The sequence below is a fragment of the Callithrix jacchus genome, chromosome 15, assembly GCF_049354715.1.
Source record: "Callithrix jacchus isolate 240 chromosome 15, calJac240_pri, whole genome shotgun sequence".
Classification (NCBI taxonomy): Eukaryota; Metazoa; Chordata; class Mammalia; order Primates; family Cebidae; genus Callithrix; species Callithrix jacchus.
The window spans coordinates 86,971,997-86,995,946 of NC_133516.1; the positions used below are offsets into that span (position 1 = coordinate 86,971,997).

A 23,950-nucleotide genomic window follows, 5' to 3' on the forward strand; every position below is an offset into this window, starting at 1 on the left:
CTTAGTGTCAGTGACCAAGACCCTGATGATTCAGTCGACTCATTTTTCATATGGCTTCATCTCACTTTGAAGCATTAATTAGGCACTAGCTCTACACAAATCTGAGCATAGTTACCAAGATACAGGTTGAAACTCCAGGGATGACTTATTTCACTGATCTTCATTAGTATGAGGACTTTCTCTTTGACTTAGTTCTCTTCCTAGCTAGGAGGTTCTATCTGCAGATAAGGGTAGAAAGCTGAAGGAAACCTCCTGGCCATGCACATCTATGAGAGTAGACTCAGGGCCAGAGCAGAACATGATGTGTTAGGAATCTGCACCAGAATTGATTTAGAAAATTTAGGGAAGAATAAAGAGCATAGATACTTCAGGACTTAGAGATATTGCTTTGTTTCTTATAAGAACTATTTACGTTCTAATAGAAGACATTTTAAAAACTGAAACTGGAAAGAAATTTGAAATGGATGTGCTAAATGTACACCTTTTCTTTATATACTATCACCATCAGCAGGTACAATGATTATAACTAATCAAGAATCTGACAGCTGCCCTGTGTAGGAATTGTAAATTCAACAGAAATTTATAAGCTGAAAAAAATAGAATGGACTAGCTAAATACTTGGATTAAAATAAATCAACTAAACAAAAGCTTGGGGGTTCCCAGGAGTTGTAGACATCTCTATAACTAATTTATTTTTTATAGACAGGGTCACCTTATGTTGCCCAGGCTGAACTTTAACTCCTGACCTCAAGCTATCTTCCCACCTCAGCCTCCCAAGTAGCTGGGACTATGGGTATGTGCCACCTCACTCAGCTCCTCTTTGTAATATTTACCCTAGCAAAACCTAGAATAAACTTTCACTGGATAAATTAACTTTTCCTGAATAATGAAAATACTTTTGAAGTTATTTTCGTAAGAGGGAGTATTAATTAGTGTGTCTCTTGTTTTCTGTTTTTGTGTGTGTGTGTGTTTTTAGATAGTGTCTTGCTCTGTTGCCCAGGCTGGAGTGCAAGGGCGCAATCTAAGCCTCAGTCTCCCGAGTAGCTGGGATTACAGGTGCCTGCCATTACACCCGACTAATTTCCTGTATTTTTTGTAGAGATAGAGTTTCACCATGTTGGCCAGGCGGGTCATGAATTACTGTCTCTTATGGGCTGAATTGTCCCCAAATTTATATGTTGAAGTTTTAAGCTCCTGTACCTCAGAATGTGACCTTATTTAAACATGGGGTCGAGGCAATTAAGTTAAAGTGAGGTCATTAGGGTGGGCCTAATCCAGTATTACCAGTACCTTTATAAAATAAGGAAATCTGGACACAAAGACAGGCATAAAGGGAAGATGTGAAGAGGCACAGTGAAAAGATGGCCACCCACAAGCCAAGGAGACAGGCCTACAACAGATGTCTCCCTCGAGTGCTGGAGCTATCAGTCCTCCTCAGAGCCTTAGGCTTCATCTGGGTTTTCTTTATCAGGGTTGTTGATGTCAAACTGAGAGGAGAGGAAACGATGAAATTTAAGACCCTAGCATGTCCGACCAACTAATGAGAAGGTGGAACAAAAACACAGAGCCATTGGACCTTGATTACTCTCATGATTTATTAATATTCAGGTTGAAAAAGGAGCCTTAGAGCCGCAAGTTACGCTAATTGGCACATTTGCTTTATTTATTTATTTTTAAAACAAACTGGGATTTTTGATTTTTTTTCCTTTTTGTTCATTCCATCACATTGAAAAGGAGGAAAACAAAAATGGTTTTGAATTCACTCGATATTTTGGACTCCTCAGATGAACGGAACATTGCACACACACTTGGAACAGAGAGAGATAGAGAGGAAAGTGGACTCCCACAGGGCCACACGCACCAGATCAAAAAACTTGGATACAGTGCAAGAATTTCCCAAATGATTGAATCATCATTACCAAAAACTCGCCATAACAACACCAAGAAACAAAAAATGTTTAAGCCACACTGTTTGACTTGGGATCTTTCCTGCTTTTTTTTTTTTTAATGTTTGCCACACAGAGAGAAAGAGGGCTAGTGGGTGGGAAAGGACAGACTCACAGCTGTGAGCAGGACAGGAGGGGATTCAGAGTGGAGCTGAGAAGAGGGTGGGAAGAGACAGGGCTCAGGAGAGGGGAGGGGGGATGTGGAAAGCCATTTCTTAGAGTTCAGGCATGTTCTTGGTCAGCCTCGGGTTCCTCTTCTTTACCCTCGTCCTGCCGGGCACTTTCCTTAGGTTTGGTTTCATCTACAGCTTCTGAGAAAGAAAACAAGATGGGGGGGCGGGGGTGGGCGGAAGGAGAGTTAGTATTTTGCCTTTTCTGTTCACACAATGGTGCAATGCATTTTTTCTTTTTATGTCATTACATAAGAGCATTAAGATTAAAAGAGATTATTATTACCCCAGTTAATATAAGTTCCAAGTTCAGAAGGGTTTACCTCGAGGAAGCTGTTCAGTGGCACCTATGGAAGAACTCAGGAGTAACTGTATGTGATTGACAAGGAGTCCACTTAATGGAAGTTACTGTGGTCTTTAATCTCTCAGCCTTACAATGAAGGTATCCACATACAAGATCTTTACATAGGGAATCAACAATAATCTTGCATTTCTGTTCTATTAGTATCAGAAGAATTGTGGCAGATAATTTATGTGGATCATTGAGCATCCATTCCAAATTTCTTACCACTTGTTTCTAGTACTGCAAAGTAAAATAGTTGAATTCTCAGCTCCTGTGGGACAGTGCTGGTCAATTAGACAGAGACAGAAGTCCTTAGAGAGGGCAGAGTTGGGTTTTGCCCTTCACATTTTCCTGCTCCTGATGACTTGGATCTCAAACAATACATGGCACTGTAGCAGCTGTCTTGCGATCAAGAAGACAAAAACTATACACTAAGGATGGTGGGACAAAAAGGAAAAATCATCACTGAGTGACTGCAGCACTCCTAGATACCTTTCCCTCAGAGACGAGTCACTAGCTTTTTTAAAGCACTGTAATATACTAGTTTTCAGTTTCTTGCAGCCAAGCACATTCCAACTGAATACACTTATCCATAGGGAAAGTACTACTTTGCTTAACAAGGAGGATATCATGTCCTTTTGAAGAATTATTTTCCCTTGGTTTCCCGACAGAATCCAATCAACTGATGTTATGCTACATGATAGTTTACTAATATGCCAGCTTGTGGAAAAAGAATTCAATTGCTCTGAAATAACTTGTGTTGCTGAACAATCAACTCCCCGTGTCAGGGTCCCCCAAGATCACCCCTAGGTTCAGCGATTTGCTAGGAGGACTCATGGGACTCAGCATTCAGTCTACTTCATAGCTAAAGTCAGTGAAAGAACATACATCAAAGTAAGCAAAGCAAAAAGTTGCACATGGGGCGAAGTTTGGAGGAAACCAAACATGTTTCTGAGAGTCTTCTCCCCATGGAGTCACCCAAGATGTGCTTAAGTCTTTCAGCAACAAATTACTGTAATATGTGGAAGATGTCATCTATTAGAGAAGTTTACCTGAGTTTGCATTGGTAGTTGGTCATTTAGGCACCCCCTACCTAGAAGATACAAAATCCAGACTCCCAGAAGGAAAACATATGTTCAGCCTAAACCACATTGTCTGTACAACGATTTTAGGCACCTGGAACCACTCTTAATTAGTTAAGAACTGAGAATCTTCTCAAAATGCAAGTTCCCAGATGGCAGCCAATGGTCATCTTTACAAACAGGCCTTTCTAAGGACAGAAGTTCCAGGCCTACTACATCAACTATTTTTTTTTGTTTTTTCTCAACCCCTGATATCAACAATGCCTGAGTCTTAAAATGAAGCTATTGTTATTGCTTGTCCTCTTCTTAACACCTACTAGGTGGTTATTATTCTTGGAAAGGTAAACTGGAGTCAATGGAATTTTGTTAGGCTAACAAATTTGTATTTAATTTGAAGATAACAGACATACTTTGAAAGCACTTGAGCAAGGAACATAATACAGCTATGTTTCGAGGAGATTAAACTAGGAATACCAAATAAAATGGATTTGCTCTACATAGATGTTGAGATTAGAGAAATGGGATCATTAAGGAGATCATTAAAAGAACTCATCGCTGGGTGTGGTGGCTCATGCCTGTAATCCCAGCACTTTGAGAGGCCGAAGTGGGTGGATCACGAGGTCAGGAGTTCAAAACCAGCCTGACCAACAGGATGAAACCCCATTTCTACTAAAAATACAAAAATTAGCCAGGCGTGGTGGCGTGTGCCTATAATCCCAGCTACTCAGGAGGCTGAGGCAGGAGAATCACTTGAACCCATGATGGGGAGGTTGCAGTGGGTCGAGATCACACCACTGCACTCCAGTCTGGGCAATAAAGCCAGACTCCATCTCAAAAAAGATAAAAAAGAACTCATCAAAATGTATGTCTCTTTTAATTCAGCAAGCTACATATTTACATTCAGACAAAGCTGAACATTGATACCCACCATTATTAAACACATTTCTGGAACATTCTTTTAAAGCTCTTCAGTAGCAGAAAATGCTTACTTTTTGAAAATAGATTAGGTTTTCAGAATCTAACTAGACTAGTCTGGTAAATTAAAGTAAGCAGCTACTATGGGTAATTCTACTTTACAATACTTACTTTTGACCAAGGTTTTAAAGTCTGACTTATGTTGTAGGGTTCATAACTCACTATAAGCTATTCTTAAAATATAGTTATTCTAGTGATGCTACCTACTACTACTCATAGGTTCTTTTAAGGCTGCAGCTTTCCAAGGTAGCTATTATCACCTCTTGAACAACAGTGCACCTATTCAATTTTTGCTTGAAACTAACTCACTTCTGACAATTATAATATTCTACGTATCAGCAGTATTCCTCAGGAATTATAAAAATTTTGATGTGCTAATGAGTGTTTAATTTTCTACCAGAAGAAAGATTCCAAATTTATTTCAGTGAAGTCCTTCAAAAAAAATCAGGAATTCTTCTGGAGAGTTTGCTTATTTCCATAACCTTACTCAAATCTTTGTATATTGTAAGTATGCCCAAGGTGGTTTCCCATCCTTATCAGTTACAAGAATCAATGTTTTTAGCACCCTTTGTAAACTGCAAGAGAAATGTAATACTGATTTACACAACCCAGAAACATACAGAAAGATAGTAGTTATAGAAGCAAGAGAAAACTTCAAATCTCTCCTACCAAAATAAAGACAAAGGCGTTATTATTATATATGATTTGAGGGAAATTCAGAAATGAGAGAAAAGGGAAGTGGACTGAGAAAGGTGAGAATTGCATGTTTGTTGAATAAAGGGAACAAAACTCAAAAAAAGCAGAAATGAAAATTTGAAACTTCAGATAGTTCTGAGATGCAGCTCACTTTCTGGCCCTTGTTGGAATACAATCAAGTTAAATCCTCCCAAATTCTCCCACTTTCTCTTGTCAACCACTACCACATCCTAGGATGAAAGATGAAATTTGGCACAAATCTGTTTATTATGACAGGAAATTATTGCTGTCTGTTACCTATTAAGAGAGCTTCAATATATATTCATTTTCTCCAATGTTTGAGGTATTTTAAATGTACATTATTATTAATTTATTTGTGCAATAAATTATTACTGGACACTTGCACTGTGCCAGGCATTCTTCTAGGTACTGAGGAAAAAAATAGCAAAATCCTTGCTCTCCTTAAAGCCTTTCATAATATACCTTTAAAAGACAAGAACATTAGAAATGAGTGGACTTCTTAAGATCATCCAGTCACTAAACCACAGACTCTTCAAGGGTAACAGCCGTACCTACTTCAGCTCAACTTTGAATCCCATGTCTAGCACAGAACCTAATTAAGGAAAGACCCCAGTCAATATTTGTTAGGTGAAAGAATGACTTGACAGCCTCATTTTACAGATGATGAGACTGAAGTGTAGCTGCATAAAGGATCTTTCCCTAAATTATATTGTTTGCTTATGACCAACCTAGAACTGAAACTTAGGTCTATTTGTTTAGGTTTTCCTATTGTATCAGGTGGCCAAACTCATTTTATCAGTTCAGCCCTAGAAATTAAGTAGCTAGAGTCCACCGGCTTTTAGTAACTTAAAAAAAGTTGAGATTAAAAATTGTTGTTTCCAAAGTATAGAATAGAAACCATAAAATTAGCAGTGATGAAGTTCGATTAGATGGTACAAAAGGAAATGTCAGTTAGCTGGAACATATAAAAGTGTATATATATATATATTTTTATTTGTTTGAGATTAAGGTAATTTTCATTTGATATTATTGAATGTTAAGCAAAATGTTTTGTTTTAAGTGAAGGGATAATTCGTTGGCAGAAAAAAACTGCATCAAATCAGTGAATACAGTGAAAATTTTATAGGCCACCAAGAAATTATGGGGAGGAAAACAAAATGTGGACCAAGGAAACAATGTAAAATATCAATCTTTAACAACCTCCAAAGTGAGATAAACTAAGAACTCATGGTAACTTTAAAAAAAATTCTATATCCAAATAAAGGAAACAATAGTCCGATGTGAACCATACACCTGCTCCAGCTAGTTCTACTTTGGTAGGAGACTGCATATGTGTTTGGGAAAGGTTTTAACCTCTGACAAAGAAGAACTTAGAATCCAAGTTTTATATAAATGGGTCTATTTAAGCCTGAATGCGAGAGGGAGCATCTTGATATTGCTAGCTTATTCTCCCACTGATGTCAACCCTTGATAAGTCACTGCAGTGATAAATCATGTTGACCATTTACTTTATATCTACATTTTCTTACCTGTTCTATTCAGCCACTTAAAAAAAAAACTGTCTGGAAAGAATTATTAATTATGACTTGCCTGGTCCTTTGCATAAAGGTGGCTATTAATACCACTTGAACAACAGTGCGCCTATTCAATGTTTGCTTGGAACTAACTCAATTCCGACTATTATAATACTCTATGTATCAGCAGTATTCCTCAGGAATTATAAAAATTTTGATGTGCTAATGAGTGTTTAATTTTCTACCAGAAGAAAGATTCCAGATTTATTTCAGTGAAATGTAGTCAACATTTTCAAGCTCTTACCATGTGCTCAGACCAGTGCTAAGTATACTTGTATCATTGCCTTTAATTCTCACATCTACCTTAATCACCCAATTTCACAGCTGGAAAAGCTGAGACACAGGGAGATTGAATAGTTTATCTAGGACCACACTGTAAATTCCAGCCTAGGACAGACTTATCTCAGTACCTCTTACTTTAGTTGCTTTCCCTTGTTTTGCCTTTGCCTAAAATGAATGGGTGAGTTGAGAGTGATGACTAAGGCAGGGAGTCCAGTCCACAGGTATGTAGGCCTGAAGCCTACTTTTAAAAACTGTCCCATTAAAAGCAGCTAAAAATAAAGGGAATAATCCTGATTAGTCTTCCATAATGTAAAATTTGGCCTTTGCACTTTCCAGCACTGATTACATGATTTGTTAATGCTAGAGATGAGTTAATATGCAATCTTCAGTATTTTGTGCAAAATCTTTGATCATCATGGTGAGTGTCAAAGACGAATAGCTGAGGCCAGCCGATCACTCCAATTACCATGATCCAATAAGAGTAAACAATCACAGTCCTCATCTGGCAGATCAACCTCCCTCTGAGACAGTTATTACTTAAGAAGAGGCTATAGAGGCTAAAAGATTGAAGTGTGATTTTTCAACACCAAGTGGCATTTAACAAATGAGTAGAAGCAATGACCTGGAGCTGGCAAATGAGGAAAGCCTGGAAGGGCTAGTGTGACCGCTGAAATCAAGCAAGGTAAAGCAAAGAATATGCTTGATCTTTTTCAGTTTGCCTCTGAGCAGTATTTTTTACTCATATTAAACATGAAAACTTAATATTAGTACTGTTATTTTGTTTAAGACATTATAGGAAAAACAAAATTAAATGAGCCACAGTATTATGGACTAAATGCTTGTGTTCCTTCAAAATTCAGGTGCTGAAATTCTAACCCCCTAAGGTGATGGCATTAGGAGCAGGAATCTTTGGGAGGTGGTTAAATCATGAGGGTAGAGCTCTCATCATTGGGATTAGCGTCTTTATGAAACAGAAAACAGAGAGCTAGCTAGTCTCTTCCACTATGTGAGGAAACCGCAAGGTACTGAGAAAGCTGGCCCTTCCCAGATACTGAATTTGTTTGTTGTTTATAAGCCACCTAGTTTATGGTATTTTAACAGCCAAAGACACTCGGGCTCTGTGTGTGTGCATGCGTGTGTCTGCACGCACGCGCGTGTGTGTATGTATGTAGTGACCAATGAATGATTTTCGTATTATCTACCTAGTGATGGCTTCTCCCCAACTCCGTCTTTACCAGAGAAAAATCAATCCCCCAAATCCAATTCTACTATAAAACAGAATGTGTCTAAAACAAAAACTGATGATATGTTTTAGTTTTAGATTTAGTTTTAGTAATTTAGGCTTCTTTTCCTTTAGGGAAAAAAAGTTTTTTTAAGACATAAATTTTTCAAATGGGACATGGTCATATTTTCAGGAGTAAACAACTTTATTTATATGAGAGGCTTAAGCTAGAGGCTCAAAAACTTGATTAAATTATTTGATTTACCCTCTTGATGTGCCACATTTTAGTCTCAAAAATTATATTCAGTCATTTGGACAGGTAACATTAGAATCTGATAGAAAGCTGTAACCTGCCCATGCCATGGCATTTTAGCCTTGACAAAAACATTGCTCCTCCCAGCCCAAAGACTGCTTAGAGATTGTCACGTTCACTGGCAGCCTCCATGAATTTTGTCATTTCTGTGTTAACTTAAAAAGAGAAAGTTAACATCATCAATAGTAAATTCATACATTCTTGATGCGTCATAGTTCAAGAATCCTTCAAAAGGAAAGAAAAAAATGTGTTCATTTATTCGTTGATATAATTCACTGGATGCAGTGAAAGGAATTGAGTCTTACTATGTCGACACACTGTTCCACGAACTGCAAATATAGCAGTGGTGTCATAACAATGAAAACGCAAAGCAAAAACCTCTATGTTCTTCTAATTTATATGCTAGCAAATTACTGTGATAATGTGTTGCTTATTGGAGAAAGAATGATGAAGGAAAGAGTAGCTAGACAAGAAGCACTCAGCCCTAAGGGGCATAATTCGTCCTGGGTCACTTCTCTTGGATTTGCAAAGCTGACTATCTTGAATGAATCTCAAAAGTTTTGAAAAATAAAAAACCATAGTAGTTTCCATATTCTTGATCCACAACCACAGTTCCCTAAGAAAGATCAAAACCACACTAAGACAGCAATAAAGATCTAAGTTATCTCTGCACGTATTTGCAACAACGCAATGGTAGCTTTAAAAGACTCAGATTAGGGTGGACAATTTCACGATAGTCCTTGAAAGATGTATGCCAAACTTGCCCTCTGATTCTTGCCAAAATAGAGTCTGGAAGCAGTTCTTGCCTTTATTCACTCCATTCAGTTCCTCGAAAGGGTGAGAATAGCATGTCTGTGCATTCTGTTGGTGAGCAAATACCAGGAGCATATGCAGCAGCGGCTGTTTGTGCGCTCAGCCAGGCAGCCTGGTTGCAATGCTGCTGGAGGGATGGCGATGTTCCCAGCTGCCATTGCCTATGCTGAGCTCTAATGGCCCTGTTTTCTGGCTCCAGTCCAGGCCCCTCCACAGCCCTACATTACTGAAATTAGGTTGAGTGGATTTCCGAGTAAAACATTACCTCTTGGGACCTGCCCAGCTCTCCCCAGCCTTGTCAACATTGATTAAATAGAAGCTGCTATCATCCTGGGGCCATGCCCACAATTACTCTACCAATCACCAATGGGCTGGGTGTTTGCTTCCTTTCCCTTTTTATTTTCATCTTTCTTGAATATTAAGCATCATCACCTCAAATGCTCAAAGGAAAGTAATAATAATAATTAAAAAAAAAAAGCCTTTGGCAGCTAACTCACACGTGGTCCTTTTGTTGCTCACAGTCTTATTCTTTAGCTATATACCAGATGTCCATCTAAAGGCTGGATCATGGCTTTCAGTGGTTGCTGTGATCCACATTTTGTTAATTTCATCAAAATGTTTCACATTTTAAGTTTCTTCTAAAACACTGAGCCGGTACATTTCATTTTGATGTGAGAATTATGCAAATAACACCTATGACTCCATTGCTTCCTTATATTCAAAGCATTTGAAAGAGAGAATGACCCTTTTGCTAATAACACTATATACTTAAGGATTTCAAAGAGTAACCAAGAAGAAAAATCAGAGACATGATGGAGTCCCAGTGATACATGGCTAGTTTTCCCCTCAAGTTTAGGCCTGAGACCAAGCTGATTCCTACTCTATCCTTGACTCTGCCACTAATTAGTCATATGACCTTTCAAAGAAGATGCTTTTCCTTTCTTTACTTCAGTTTCCCAATCTACAGATGATGTGCATATAATGCCTGCCCTACCCTATCGTAAGTTGCTTGGAGTTTGAAGGGAGGTATTTGAAAGCGCTTTATAAACTTTAAAGTAAAAAATGTAGTTTGTCAGGATAGTAATTCAATTTATGAAGGTGTGAGATTTTCTGAATTTTAATTCAAACTTCAGGAAATGAAGGATTTGGGAAATCCACTCAACCTAATTCTAGCCGCCAAGTTTAGTAATCTCATCCCAAGAGGAAAAAAGCAGTTCTTTCTCTACCCCCCAAAAAACTTATTTTCCAGACAGATAACTAAGAGACCTTCTCCCATAGAATATTTCTGTAAAGTCTGACTCTGATGAGACAATAAGGATATGAGTGACTAGTTAATTAAAAAGCACTACTCAGAAAATAAAGATATGAGTGACTATTAATTAAAGACAGCTACTCTTATAAAAGCTAGGACAGAATATAATATTTCTAACCTATAGAACAAAAGACAGTTTTTTTATCTGAATGGAGAAAAAACCCAGAGATATTTTTCAAAAATTAAAACTAAAGCCAAAGAAGGCACAAATTGACTAGCCTTGAAAACTTCTTAAAACATTATTTATAAAGAATGTCTACCAAATCATCAAAAATTAGTGTTCTATCTTCTTCCCCAGATGCAGAAACATCAATAATTATAATTTAGCTGGCTTGCCTACTTGCCCTCAATAATTTTTGGAATAGGATGAAGAAAATATATTAAGTTAAATGATGTTAACTTTATTTCTTACTATTATTACAATGAATAAGTCAACTTCTAGAAGTTAAAAATTAAAGCAAAATTTAGGGGTATTCTCACTTTAGTATAACAGTCAGATAAAGTCACTTTTTCATCCCTGCTCCCGGCTAAATTACATGCTGAGCTAGCAGTCGAATCTGCAGGTCTACTGAGGCATTGCTTCAGCTTGTTCGGGATTAGAGGGGAAGGAGTAGAATAAAGAGTCAGCCTAAAGATAAACACTGGTGGCCCTATGGCACTGAGAAATTATGAGAAATGCCATGTTGGGAACAGAAAAGTAATGTGATAACGAGTGTTGTTAACTAATAGTGATGATTAGAAACATTTCAACCTAGGAATTTTGGTTTTCCTCCTTTCCGTAGGATTATATGTGTGTGTATGTGCACGTGTATCTGTGTGTGTATGTATTTATAACTTAAAAATCCTATGTGCACCCAAACTTTATCATCGACTTCTAAAGACTTAAGTTTCAGGAGTTCTGTTCTCTTAGCATTTTCAAATTCTTATCAACTTGCTGTAAAATGATTGCAAGTAATCATCATCACAGTTGCAGTGCTAGCTCACAGCACTTTGCCTTCAAATAATTTCCTGAATGCTTTTTGAAATAAGGACTATTCTATTCTCCCAGGGGAATTCCAAATACATGCGCGTGCGTGCACACACACACACACACACACACACAAATTATGGTGAAGAATTTATAGTTTTAAGAACTTTGACATATGATAGAACCACGGAATCCTAAATCTTGAAAAACCATAAGAAATACTTTAACTAACATCCAATTTTTTGATAAGAAAATTGACGCTGTAAGAGATTAGGTAATTTATCTATGGTCATAAAATTGAAAAGGCAGCATCAAAATCCAGGACTCCTGACTCACAGCACAGTACCCTTTCTTTTATCTTATGATACTTTTCTAGGAGACAGGTGCAGATGACATTCAAAACCCAAAAACCTGCTTTATTTTTATGCCTTGACAGACTGGATTCACTGAGACAATGAAGCTGATAGTTTGCTTTAATTATTTTGCCAAATGTAAGAATGGAAAAGAAGGAAATAAAAAACAAGACAAAACAAAACAGAGGCTTTATGTTCTTAAATAATTTGAGTGGACATAAATCATAAAACCTAGGTTTCATTTTGGGAGAGTTTGTTTTTTAACACAATTTCATTATTAACTACTTTTTTTGCCCAGTTTTCACTATGAAAGGACATTAAATAACGAAAATTTTTGCTATGAACTATAGCCATGGACAAAAGCAAGAGGCTGAAGAGCTAATTGGTCTCAATAAAAAGAGTTTATGGATCCCGGAAATTTGATTCAAAACTATTTTTTTTTTTTTTTTGAGACGGAGTTTGCTCTGTCTCCCAGGCTGGAGTGCAGTGGCATGATCTCAGCTCACTGCAACCTCAACCTCCTGGGTTCAAGCAATTCTCCTGCCTCAGCCTCCTAGCTGGGACTACCGGTGCCCACCACCACGCCAAGCTAATTTTTATATTCTTAGTAGAGATGGAGTTTCACCATATTGGCCAGGCTGGTCTCGAATTCCTGACCTTGTGATCCACCCACCTCAACCACCCAAAGTTCTGGGATTAGAGTAAGCCACCACATCCGGCTGTTTCAAAACATTTTTTAATGGAATTTTTAAAAGATTTCAACTGAACCAAATTATAAAACAAAGACCAGAATAAGCAGAACCATCTGACTAAAATTCAACTATAGAAATGCTTTTTTATACTGTTCGATGAATCAGAAAAAGATTGTGTTGTCTCCCTCTTTAAATACTCTACAAATCAGTTTTAATAAGCTTTAAAATCAACAAATATTTTAACTATTTTAGTTAAAATGTCTAAATTATCTCCAAACGAAATTTGAATTTAACATTTATTACACTCAGTTCAAACTTCTCAATTTTCACAGTAAAAGCTAGGTCAAGGTATAGCCTATAATATTTACAGGAAGAAAAGAGTAGGTGAATAATTTTTCTAGGTTGACTTAGAATGTGATTTCCTAGAAAGCAAATTTTTGGGATACTTGGTAACCATAAGTTATCTACATTGGTTGGCACATTATAGGGAATCAACGTTTTAAACTGTAGTTCTCAAACCATACACATGAATCCATGGGAGCCACAGTGAACCCACAGGAGTGTCAATATATATATTTTAATTTGAGGGAAACTATTTGTTGGATACTGCGCAATATACTATTATTAAGCTCTTTGAACCTAACCACCTAATAAGCAGATGTTTAGGGGTGCCATGAAAATGTTGTTGAGCCATAAACTGAATACAGTTGAAAATGTCTGTTTAAAATTAACATTAAAATAAATTGCGCATATATATATATATATATATATATATATATATTCATGTATACTTGCAAAATGCAGTGAAAACGGAGAATTGTTTGAGATTTTAATCTGCTATAAGGACAGTGACAATACAACTGATTACTCAGGAATACCTTTTTTCATATTAGCATTTTGAAAAGTTACTTAGTCAACGTTTGTATATCACCTTGAAATGAAAAAGTGCTTTGTGATTTGGTTCATTAGTATATATTCATTGACATAGGACTTAGAGTGAAATAAGCAAATGTATGTATTGTTTTAGAACATGATCAACTTACCAACCTTTCATTCTAGGAGGTCAGTGTTAATTGTATGTACTTAAATGTGTTCAACGCTCTCAAAAGAAGTTTACAACAAACACATCAGTAATTTCAGCAATTTCAACTCTACATCTCCCTGTTTCACTCCACAGGATCACAGCTGAGAAGAATCCCAGCTAGGTGAAAATCTGAGCTGGGATTTCAGCCTCCAGCCTTCACAAACTCAATTGCCTAAAAGGCCAGGCAAACAACATTAATGTGAAAATCTGGCCAAGGGTAAAATTGGCAGTGGGGTCTGTGGGGAACTGCAGAGTGCAGATTTTGCCTAAAGGCATTAAAAAATGCTAAAGAACTCTCTCTGGAAAAAGAAGAGAAGGCATGGTGTCTGGAGTAAGACATGTAAATTTGTGGACTCTGACTTAAAATGAAAGAGGTTTCCTTTAATCAAAATAAAAGGCAGTCTCCTACTTGCCTACAAGAAATAACTGCAAATCTGAGGTTCTGAATGACAGTACTGCTTTCTCTATTTTAGTAAATTTAAACTACCTACATTTAAGATTTTTTAGTGGAGTAAAGATAAATAATACCTATTTCAGATTTTATAAATGTCACACCAAAGCAAAAAGAGATAGCAAAATAAAAATAAATAAAATAAAAAGCAAGTTCTCAATATTATCTGTTCCCTCACTTGCCACTCAAATATTCTCTATATCTCTACATCCCTCCACATGCCTTTCAGATGTCTTACATTTCTTGTAGTAGATGCTGTTGGTGCCCCTCTCAGATGTTCTTTACCAGGTCCATGCTCCTATCCCCAAGCTGCTGTAGGTGTTGGCTGCTAACAGCCCACACCTGCCACTTGGGTAGGGGATATAAAATAGGAGCCATCTTAACCAAAAGTTCCTTAGGGGTCAGGCCCCTCTAGCTACCTTGATTCCAGTCTGGCACTCTTGCTTTGGGACAAAACCACCTCTGTGGTGCAATTTGTGCTTCAGAGCTCTCTATTGGATCAGGCTGAGACCACACTTCCCCCGAATTCTCATCTTTGCCTGGTTTCTTCCTCTGCCCTATCCTCTTTTCTCACTCTCTTATAGGTTTCCACCAATAAATTATACGCACAAGAATTCCCTTCTTGGGCTCTTGATTCTGGAGATTTGGACCAAAGATACCTCTTTAACCAAAAATTAAAAACTGGAGGTGGGAGGCAGACCAGCCAATGATTTCAGTGAAGTATATAGTAAATCTTCAAGGTTGACTCATTTGGATTTACTACTTATAATTCCTGTGACCCAGCTTAACTATGTTTTCAACCTCCAAACCTACACCAAACAGAATTCATAACTTCGTTCTTATATGGAAATTATATCCTTTGTATTATATCATAGTTTGTGGTATCTTTTTAGTCTTCTTCAGTTGGCTGTGAATTTATTTATCAAAGAAAAGTATACATGTGTCGGTATTTTAACTCTACAAAGGCAGAGGTTTTTTTTTTTTTTTTTTTTTTCTGGAGACAGAGTGTTTTGCTCTTGTTGCCCAGGCTGGAATGCAATGGCATGATCTCAGCTCACTGCAACCTCTGCCTCCCAGGTTCAAGGAATTCTCCTGCCTCAGCCTCCTGAGCAGCTGGAATTATAGGAATGCGCCACCATGCCCAGCTAATTTTGTAGTTTTAGTAGAGACAGGGTTTCATCATGTTGGTCAGGCTGGTCTCGAACTCCCGACTTCAGGTGATCCGCTCGCCTCAGCCTCCCAAAATGCTGGGATTATAGGCGTGAGCCACTGCGCCTGGCCCAGGCAGAGGTTTTTTTTATTGTGTTCACCACTGAATACCAAGTACCTAGAAACATGCCTGGAAAGTATGTTTCTAGGCACTTGGGATATGTGTGTGTGTGTGTGTGTGTGTGTGTGTGTGTGTGTGTATACATGTATATCCCAATATATCTATCTTGAATGCTTTGCGACATGTAGATGTCACAAAAGTAATTGAACTAATCTCAGTTACCTCAGGCAGAAAAACTGTGGTCCTATAATGTTACCATGATCAAAGGAAATAGCAGAAGTTTGTAAATTTAAAAATAATGGATTATAAAAAGGAACCCCAATACTATTCTGTTTCAAAGCCATGAAAATCATTATCCCATCATTCTCCATTTATTGCTAACTTTAATTTTACATCCATCTTCTAATTTTATAGCCAAGTATTATATATAAAGAAAAACAAAGTAAGAAATAGATATCTTCTACTATAAGCATAACTATTTTTACATGCACAGAATAGTAGTTAAGAGAATTGATTCTAGAGCCAGAGTGTTTACATTTAAATTCTGTCTCTCAGGCTTAGTGTAGTGGTTCATGCCTATAATCTCAGCACTTTGGGAGGCTGAGGCAGGAGGATCACTTGCGACCAGGAGTTCAAGACTAGCTAGGCAATATAGGGAGACCCGGCCTCTTCAAATAATTTAAAAATTAGTTGGGCATGGTGGCACTTGCCTGTGGTCCCAGCTACTTGGGAGTCTGAGGTAACAGGATCATTGGAGCCTGGGAGGTCAGGCTGCAGTGAGCCACTGTACTCTAGCCTTGGTGACAGAGCAAGAGCCTGTCTCAAAAAAAAAAAAAAAAAAACAAATAAATAAATTCTACTTCCGACACTATGACCTTGAGTAAATTCGGGATCTAACATTGGTTAATGTTTACTATGTGCCAAGCATTGTGCTAAGAGGTTTCACGTATAGGTAATCAATACGCATCTTTCCTGCTTTTCCATTTTTTCCATAAGTAAAATAGGAATAATACTATTCACCTCATTTTTGATGAACATTAAATGACAATAAAAATTTTTAAATGACACTTCTTTGCTCACATGAATGCCTAATAAGTGAGTTATCTTCTCCCTTTTCCTCTGTAATTTACGCTTATCCAATCTTAACTCACAGCCAAAGACAAACCATCTTCAAATATCTTGACAAAGAAAGAGAATAGTCTGGGACTTGTAAAGTTTCTGCTTGTGCAATGAAAAAAAAAAAATAGTTTTTTGTAAAAAGCTTTGAAATCAGGGACCAAAGTCCAAAAATGATCACAAAGGCAAAGGTGACCATTGGCCAAACTTGAAGGGCAGCAAAGAAGAAAAGTCACGATTCAGTGATCCAAGAATCAAGGCTACTAAGCAGTTACGCTTTCAAGGGCAAAGACTTTTCTGATATTGATGGTACTTGAAAGCAGAACAGCCTTCTCTATTTTGCATCTAAAGAATAGCAGTCAGTTAATTAAAAACAAAACAAAACAAAAGCCTTATCTTTGAGCTTAACTTCATTTGTAGAAAAACTACGTTTACCATACTGAATGAGTGAAAAGCAAGTCACAACCTACCCCCAGCTGTGTAGTAAATCTTGCATCCAATAGGCAAGTTACAGAGAGGATGGCAGTTCTCCAGGATTAAGACGGTCCATCCAACTTCAAGAAAAATTCTCTTGTTCAATCATAATGCTGGAATCCTATATTTGAAAGGAACCCTAAGACTTCTTTTTAATAATGAATCCCTTAACAAGTTTCAGGAAAATGATAAGATGCAATGAGATTTTTCAGCTTTCTTGTGAGAAAGTTCTCATTTCCAGGAAGTATTGAAGTTGTTTGGGGACAGGCATATGTTGAAGGAGAAATCCCCAAGAAGACGGCTCTGATGGGTTATTCTTTCTACTTATGCAAAACACTCTGTCATTCCTGGGCCTTCTCAAATAGGAAATCCCTGCAGACTTTGAAGAATAAAGAGTCTTAATAGGGTAGGAAGTGGCTGTTCTCTTGATTTCTAGGCAAAGAAATGTCATACTACTTTCTTTTTCTTGAGATGGAGTCTCGCTCTGTTGCCAGGCTGGAGTGCAGTGGTACAGCTAGGCTCACTGCAACCTCTGCCTCACGGGTTAAAGTGATTATCCTGCTTCAGCCTCCTGAGTAGCTGGGACTACAGGCGTGTGACACCACACCCAGCTAATTTTCGTATTTTTAGTAGAGACGGGGCCTCACCATGTTGGCCAGAATGGTCTTAATCTCTTGACATTGTAATCCACCTGCCCCGGCCTCCCAAAGTGCTGGGATTACAGGTGTGAGGCACTATTACCAGGCTCCAAATGTTATACTTCTTTCGGAATCTTTTTCAAATATGATTGAAGTTAGCACCCACCCTCAACTCCCACAAAGAATTTGCTCTAATTCCTCCTGCTGCATTTTGGAGGAAGTTAATAATTTTCAAAAAATTGTATCTCGTGTATTTGATGTTAATTATTTAGGTCCATACTTAAGAGGTGAGGAAAAATTAAACAGGCTAATCATGTTTGTTGGTATTTTTTATTGAATCTACTTTCTTAGCTTTTCCTTCTCATGGTTTTTCATATTCATTGAACTCAATTGCTTAGGCACTATACCAACCTTTTCATAAGTTTGGGTTTTTTATGTTTAGGTATTTCTATTATACCCTTCGTTTTCAACAGTGTCACCCTAGATCTCATCTAATGAGATCAGTCATAAAAGTGTTAATGTAGTCATTCATGTCTGTCAGACTTTGAGAAAGTTAAAGATCTTTCAGTTATACTGATTTTCATTTAAAAATTCAATAAATTATTTTAAATGTTTTAATATATAATGAGTTAATATTCCTTATTATAAAGTTGGTATTTCCAATATTTACCTTTAAAAGCAAAAGCAGATCTAGATTTGCCAAATCACATGATCTGATATTTGATTAAATGATTTAGTTATCTGACACCAGGGTTAAAACACAGAAACTAAAGCCAGACATAATTTTATCTCTGTAAGAGTAAAACCAATAGTGACTACAGCTACCTAAAAATATTTCCTATTTATATTTATTTCTTGGGTAAACATTTAAATTTTTTAAATAAAAGCACTGCATTTATGACTCATATTCATTCAGCTCATGCTTTGCCATGGTTTGCCATGATGTGTTTGGGTAGTACTTGAGATTAGCCAGACAATTATTTATCTTTGTTGTTTAATTTTCCCTTATGGCTGTATCTACACAGCACAAAGTAAACTAGAGACTTGGCAGTTGTCTTGTTAATTTTATCAAAGCAAATGGCTAAACCACATAAATCAGGACAAAAATACAAAATCTGTATATATTGTCACAGACTCAGCTTGTAGTTGTTCATAAAATTACAAAGTAGGGGAAGCTGAAGGAGACCTTAGAGATGATCTGATTTTAGTTCCTTATTCTTTATGAGAAAAGCTAAAGATGAAGAGTTTTTGTGACTTGTCCAAAGACACACAGCTACTTAGAATTCAGTGATCCTGCATTAGATCATATTGCCTTTTATAGCCTTTGGGAAGGAGTATATTTGTGACATGGTAGAAGCCCCATAAAACTGCATACCCCAACCGTACCTCAGCTTTCTCTTGAAACTGCTCTCTGTAACCCTAATGTGACAGGCAAGCAGCCCAAACCCACACCATCTTGGCCCCTGCGACTTGTAATAAGTAATTAAGGTCTGCGATTTCCACCCTACCCAGACAACGTGTAAACAAATGCTTATCTTGACTTCTGTGAACCGCTTAAGTAACAATCAGAATGTCAGAAGTCCCCTGGCTCTTGGAGTGTCCGGAGCCCTTCACCCTCCTCTTCGCCCAGGAATCCACTAGAATGTCTGGAGACCCTCACACTCATCTCCACCCAGGAGGTGATTTACAGAATCCACTGGCCCTCAGAACGTCTGAAGCCCCTCACCCTCACTCCCGAGGTGGTTTTAGGGGTATAAAAGGTCTTGACACCCTCCTTTCGGGGCCACGGGTTGGAGAGATGCGAGTCCTCCGTGGCCACCGGCAATAAAGACCCTGCAATTTGGCATACTTTTGTCTTGGTGTTGACTTTCTATGCTCGGGCCAGTACAACATATTATACTGTTTGATTTTAACTTGCATCTCTTCCCAGAGTCCTAAATGTACTATATTACTCTACTCCTCTCTCCCTTTTTTCTTTCCTCTCTCAATTCCTATTTTCCTTTAAGAAATGCCAGGTAATTGAATATAATTTTGCTTTAAGGCCTACCAAAAGTAATTTCAGATACTCTGGAGGCTTGCAGAATCACAGCTAAGGATTACCATTTTATCAAATTCCAACATGTTGGAGGTTTCCAGTTGTGGGAGGTGAAGTGGATATATTTTGCAGAAAGGAAAAACAGTAGAGACATTGAAAATTAGTAACTTAGGTTGAATAGTTAACATCGATTATCATAGGTTTCATAGACTAAATGCCTTAGGAGTTACTTAAGAATGAAAAACCAGAGATAGCTAAAATTATTACGAATGCTATCACAGCTAAGAATTTAAGAGATCCTTTCACTATCCTGAGGAAGAGGAAATAAAAGTGTAGCTAATTCCTCCCATCTACCACCCTCTTCCCCTCCACTGCCAGCAAAATGTTAAAAAACCCAACTGTGAAGGTTTAACTCAGGTTGGGAGTTAATTTTTCAAATGTTATTGTAACAAAAAGGCCTTATGAAGGGTATTTGTATTATATGCTTGCATGTGTGTAAATAAATGCAATCTCCATCTCTTACTGGGACAATTCATTTTGCATTCATTGTGTGCTTTGGCTTCCTGGGGTCTGTCAAATTATGGTGCTGCCTTTGAGTAAAAAATCACTTTAGGAATCAATAGCACTCACTGGAACACAACCAGAACTACACTTAAAAAGTGATATTTGTATTTGAACTGATTTTTCACTTTTTAGTCAAGGATCTCCAAGCTCTTTACTTATTTTTAGTGGCAAAGAGTGTTACAGATTTGACTCTTTGGGAACACTGAAACAATAAACAGTTAAAGAACAAGGAGTCATGAGTCATGGAGAGCCCACGTTTTTAGAGAATAGCACTACAGAATCACATATGCCCTGCCTGTCATATAATGCAGCCATTTGAAAAATCATCCCTTGCTTTTCTCAACCCAATGTTTCTTTCCTCTCCAATAAAGCCATTTTCCAAGACATACTTTACACCTAGAAACTACCTCCTATTATATTATCTTATTTCAAAATCCTATTTATTTGAAAGCAATCAGAATACATATAGAAACTGCAGAGTAGAAAGGAGCTGTGGCAATCCTCTAGCAATTTCCCATCTAATGCAGGAATCCCCTGTAATACCCAGGCAGATGGACAGCCTCTACTTCAACAGCATTCCAGCTCTCCTGTAAATTATTCCCGATATTCTGCTGAAATTTACTCTAAGTTTTTACAGAGTTCTGTCTTCTGAAATAACACAGAACAAATATATATCAAATATAGTCTCGTGCACAAGATAACCCTTCAAAAAAGGCCAAAAGAGCCTCTTTCCTCATAAAGTTACAAACATGTCATTTTCCTCTTCAATCACCAAGCTTCACTAAATAATAAACTGGAATTGTGCCATCTTTTCCTGACCTCCTCTCCTTCCTCATTTCTCTGTGAATTGAGTTTTAGCTTTACTGTTTTTAATAACAGTGTTTTCCTTGATTTTATATATATATATATATATATATATATTCCCAATCTTAAGTCCTTTTCTCATTTACCATTGTTCTTTATCTTTCCTTAAGTACTCTTTATTTTGACTGTTGACCTTTACCTGAGCACTGTACTCCAGGAAACAGCAACAATTAGGAAAGTACCTTAACCTTTTGCTTTCTCAAATCCCCCTCATCCTTTTGTACTCCAGGAACTGAATAAACTTGAAGAACACCCTTCTCCACATGACTTGCGTCAGCTCTTTCTCAGGACTCCCATAAGACTCAGGGATGATCCCCTTCATTACCTGTAACAAGGGCAAATATAGACCTTTCCCCTTCTGCCTGAACCTGCTGACAAAATCATATAGAGATCCTCTAACTTTCCATCCTTTGTCTCATGAATGTTTACCTGAAATTAGAATTGTTTTTCCCTTTGAAATGAGCTACACACAGAGAGAAACCAACCCTGTTTAGTTGACTGGACTTCCCCTGATTGCAAAACAACACAAAAATCAACTCACCTATAATTTGCCTACTCCTTCCTATGAAAGTCTAATGGAAAACCACCCTGCCAAGACATGATCTTGGGACCTGGAGTCTCTATTGCAATAGATTGAGTAAAATCATCCCCTTAACTGTTGGTGCATTTTGCCCTCGACACCTTCTTAAAATATTCCTTTTTTTTTTTTTTTTTTTTTTTTTTTTTGAGATAGAGTCTCTGTTGCCCAGGCTGGAGTGCAGTGATGCAATCTCAGCTCACTGCAACTTCCATCTCCCAGGTTCAAGCGATTCTCCTGCCTTAGCCTCCTGAGTAGCTGGGATTACAGGCATGCACTATCATTGCCTGGCTAATGTTTGTATTTTTAGTAGAGACGGGGTTTCACCATGTTGGTCAGGCTGGTCTAGAACTCCTGACCTCATGACCCACCTGCCTCAGCCTCCCAAAGTGCTGGGATTACAGGCGTGAGCCACCACTCCCAGCCAAATTTTCCTTTTTCTCATCTTCAGTGAACACTATGTTCTGGATTTATTCCTACTGTTTTCTAGCTTTTCTTTTGCCATTCTGGGTCTAGTTTTCTCTTTCTGTCCCCTAACGTGACCGCAATCCAAGATTCAAGTCTACATTATCCTTGTAGACTCTGTATCAGAAAACTCATTCCCTCCAATGACTTCAATACTAACCTCTATCCAGGTAACCACCTGATTCATACTACCATTGTCTTATCATTAATCCTTAAACATCACTGTGAGCATACAACTTTCTTTATCATAAAATCTTAACTCCTCCAAATTCTACTTCCAAATGTTTATCTACAATCTTGACTCCACTCTTGGCTCCCATCCTATATCTTTATATGAGACATCATCTGACCATTATCACTAGAAGTGTAACCGGACTGGCCTTACCATTCTCTCAGTGGTCCAAATTTAAAATCCTCTCTCTCCACATGCACCTATATCTGTTGATTCTTCTTTCTCAGAGGCGCATCTCTCTAATTGAGGCCACAAAATGGAAAGAAAAGATTTAAAAATAAGAACCGTACTAATACCATTGATTTTACATATATCAGACTCAAAGAGAATTGAGTCTAGCAATACTACTACAGTTTGGGCATGGCACCAGTAATAGCCAATGGGAAGAAGAACAGGTGGATGGGGGTAAAAAAATGTCTGATGTTTATGATTAAGGGAAATAGTAAAATAGAAAGTCAACAGCAGAAGTAGTCAACAAGCATTGGAGGTTGGTAGAATGCAGCAACTAGGAAAGTCCAATGTAAATCGACCATGGACATTTGGGGAAATTTGTCAGCCAATAATAGAGCCTCCTAATTACAGTTCCAGTAACAAGATTACCATATCTAAGAGAATGGATGAGAATAAGGTTGGGCCTTAGATTCTGGAGAAACCAGAATCTAAAAGAGAGAAGATAGGAATGTAGGTAATGCAAACCAAGCAGCAGTCCAGTTAATGGAACTGTTTCCAAGTAAGAAACCAATTATTGGTGGGTACCAGTTGACTTGATGGTGAATCAATTGTGTGTAGGGCTTTTTAAATGACCCTACCCCAGGAATAACAATGATATTGATTCCAAAGCCAGGTACAGAACTCACCTGAAAGAGAGACAGTGAGTGGTGAGTGATCTCACAGTGGGTTGCAGAGGATATATGATAGTACCTCAGGCTGGCATTTCAGGGGCTGGTAGAGAAGATACTAATACCTGAACAAGAGCAGTCATATCTTAATCATTCTGTTTCCAAGGTGGACCTCTTCCAAACTTCTTCTCTCTTGTGGATAGTGGTAGCTAAAACAGTCACCTAAAGCTGACAGATGATAACATGGAAGGGAGAGGAGATGGTTGCTGCCCCAACAAATTATCTGACACCATTGAGTCTGAAACAAGGAACATAACTTTCCTTGATATTTAAGTGAAAGTATACTAAATTTAAACATGCTGTCATAGTCTTACTGTCATTTGACTGGGTCACGTTTGATCTCTGCTGTTGGTCTGATCTACATGTCCTTGTCATCACTGCTAACTCAGGTAATAAATTTCTCGAAGAGTAATAAGGAGAATTATAAACTCATCTGTGCCCTGAGGCATCTTGTGTAATTATTGAGACCAAAACATGGGAAAATACTAGAAATAGAAAAAATAGAGTTAATCTTGTTTTC

General features: G+C 37.7%; 1 protein-coding gene across 1 annotated transcript in view; it reads right to left on the minus strand.

Annotated features, from left to right (window-relative positions):
• Nucleotides 1-1,577: 1,577 nt before the first annotated feature.
• The window catches only part of GAP43 (growth associated protein 43), a 103,228-nt gene continuing 80,855 nt past the window's right edge, over nt 1,578-23,950 (minus strand). The window contains exon 3 of the mRNA XM_003734915.5: nt 1,578-2,257. Coding sequence (XP_003734963.1) covers nt 2,169-2,257 — 89 coding nt within the window. The 3' untranslated portion in view covers nt 1,578-2,168. The remainder of the gene's footprint in view (nt 2,258-23,950) is intronic.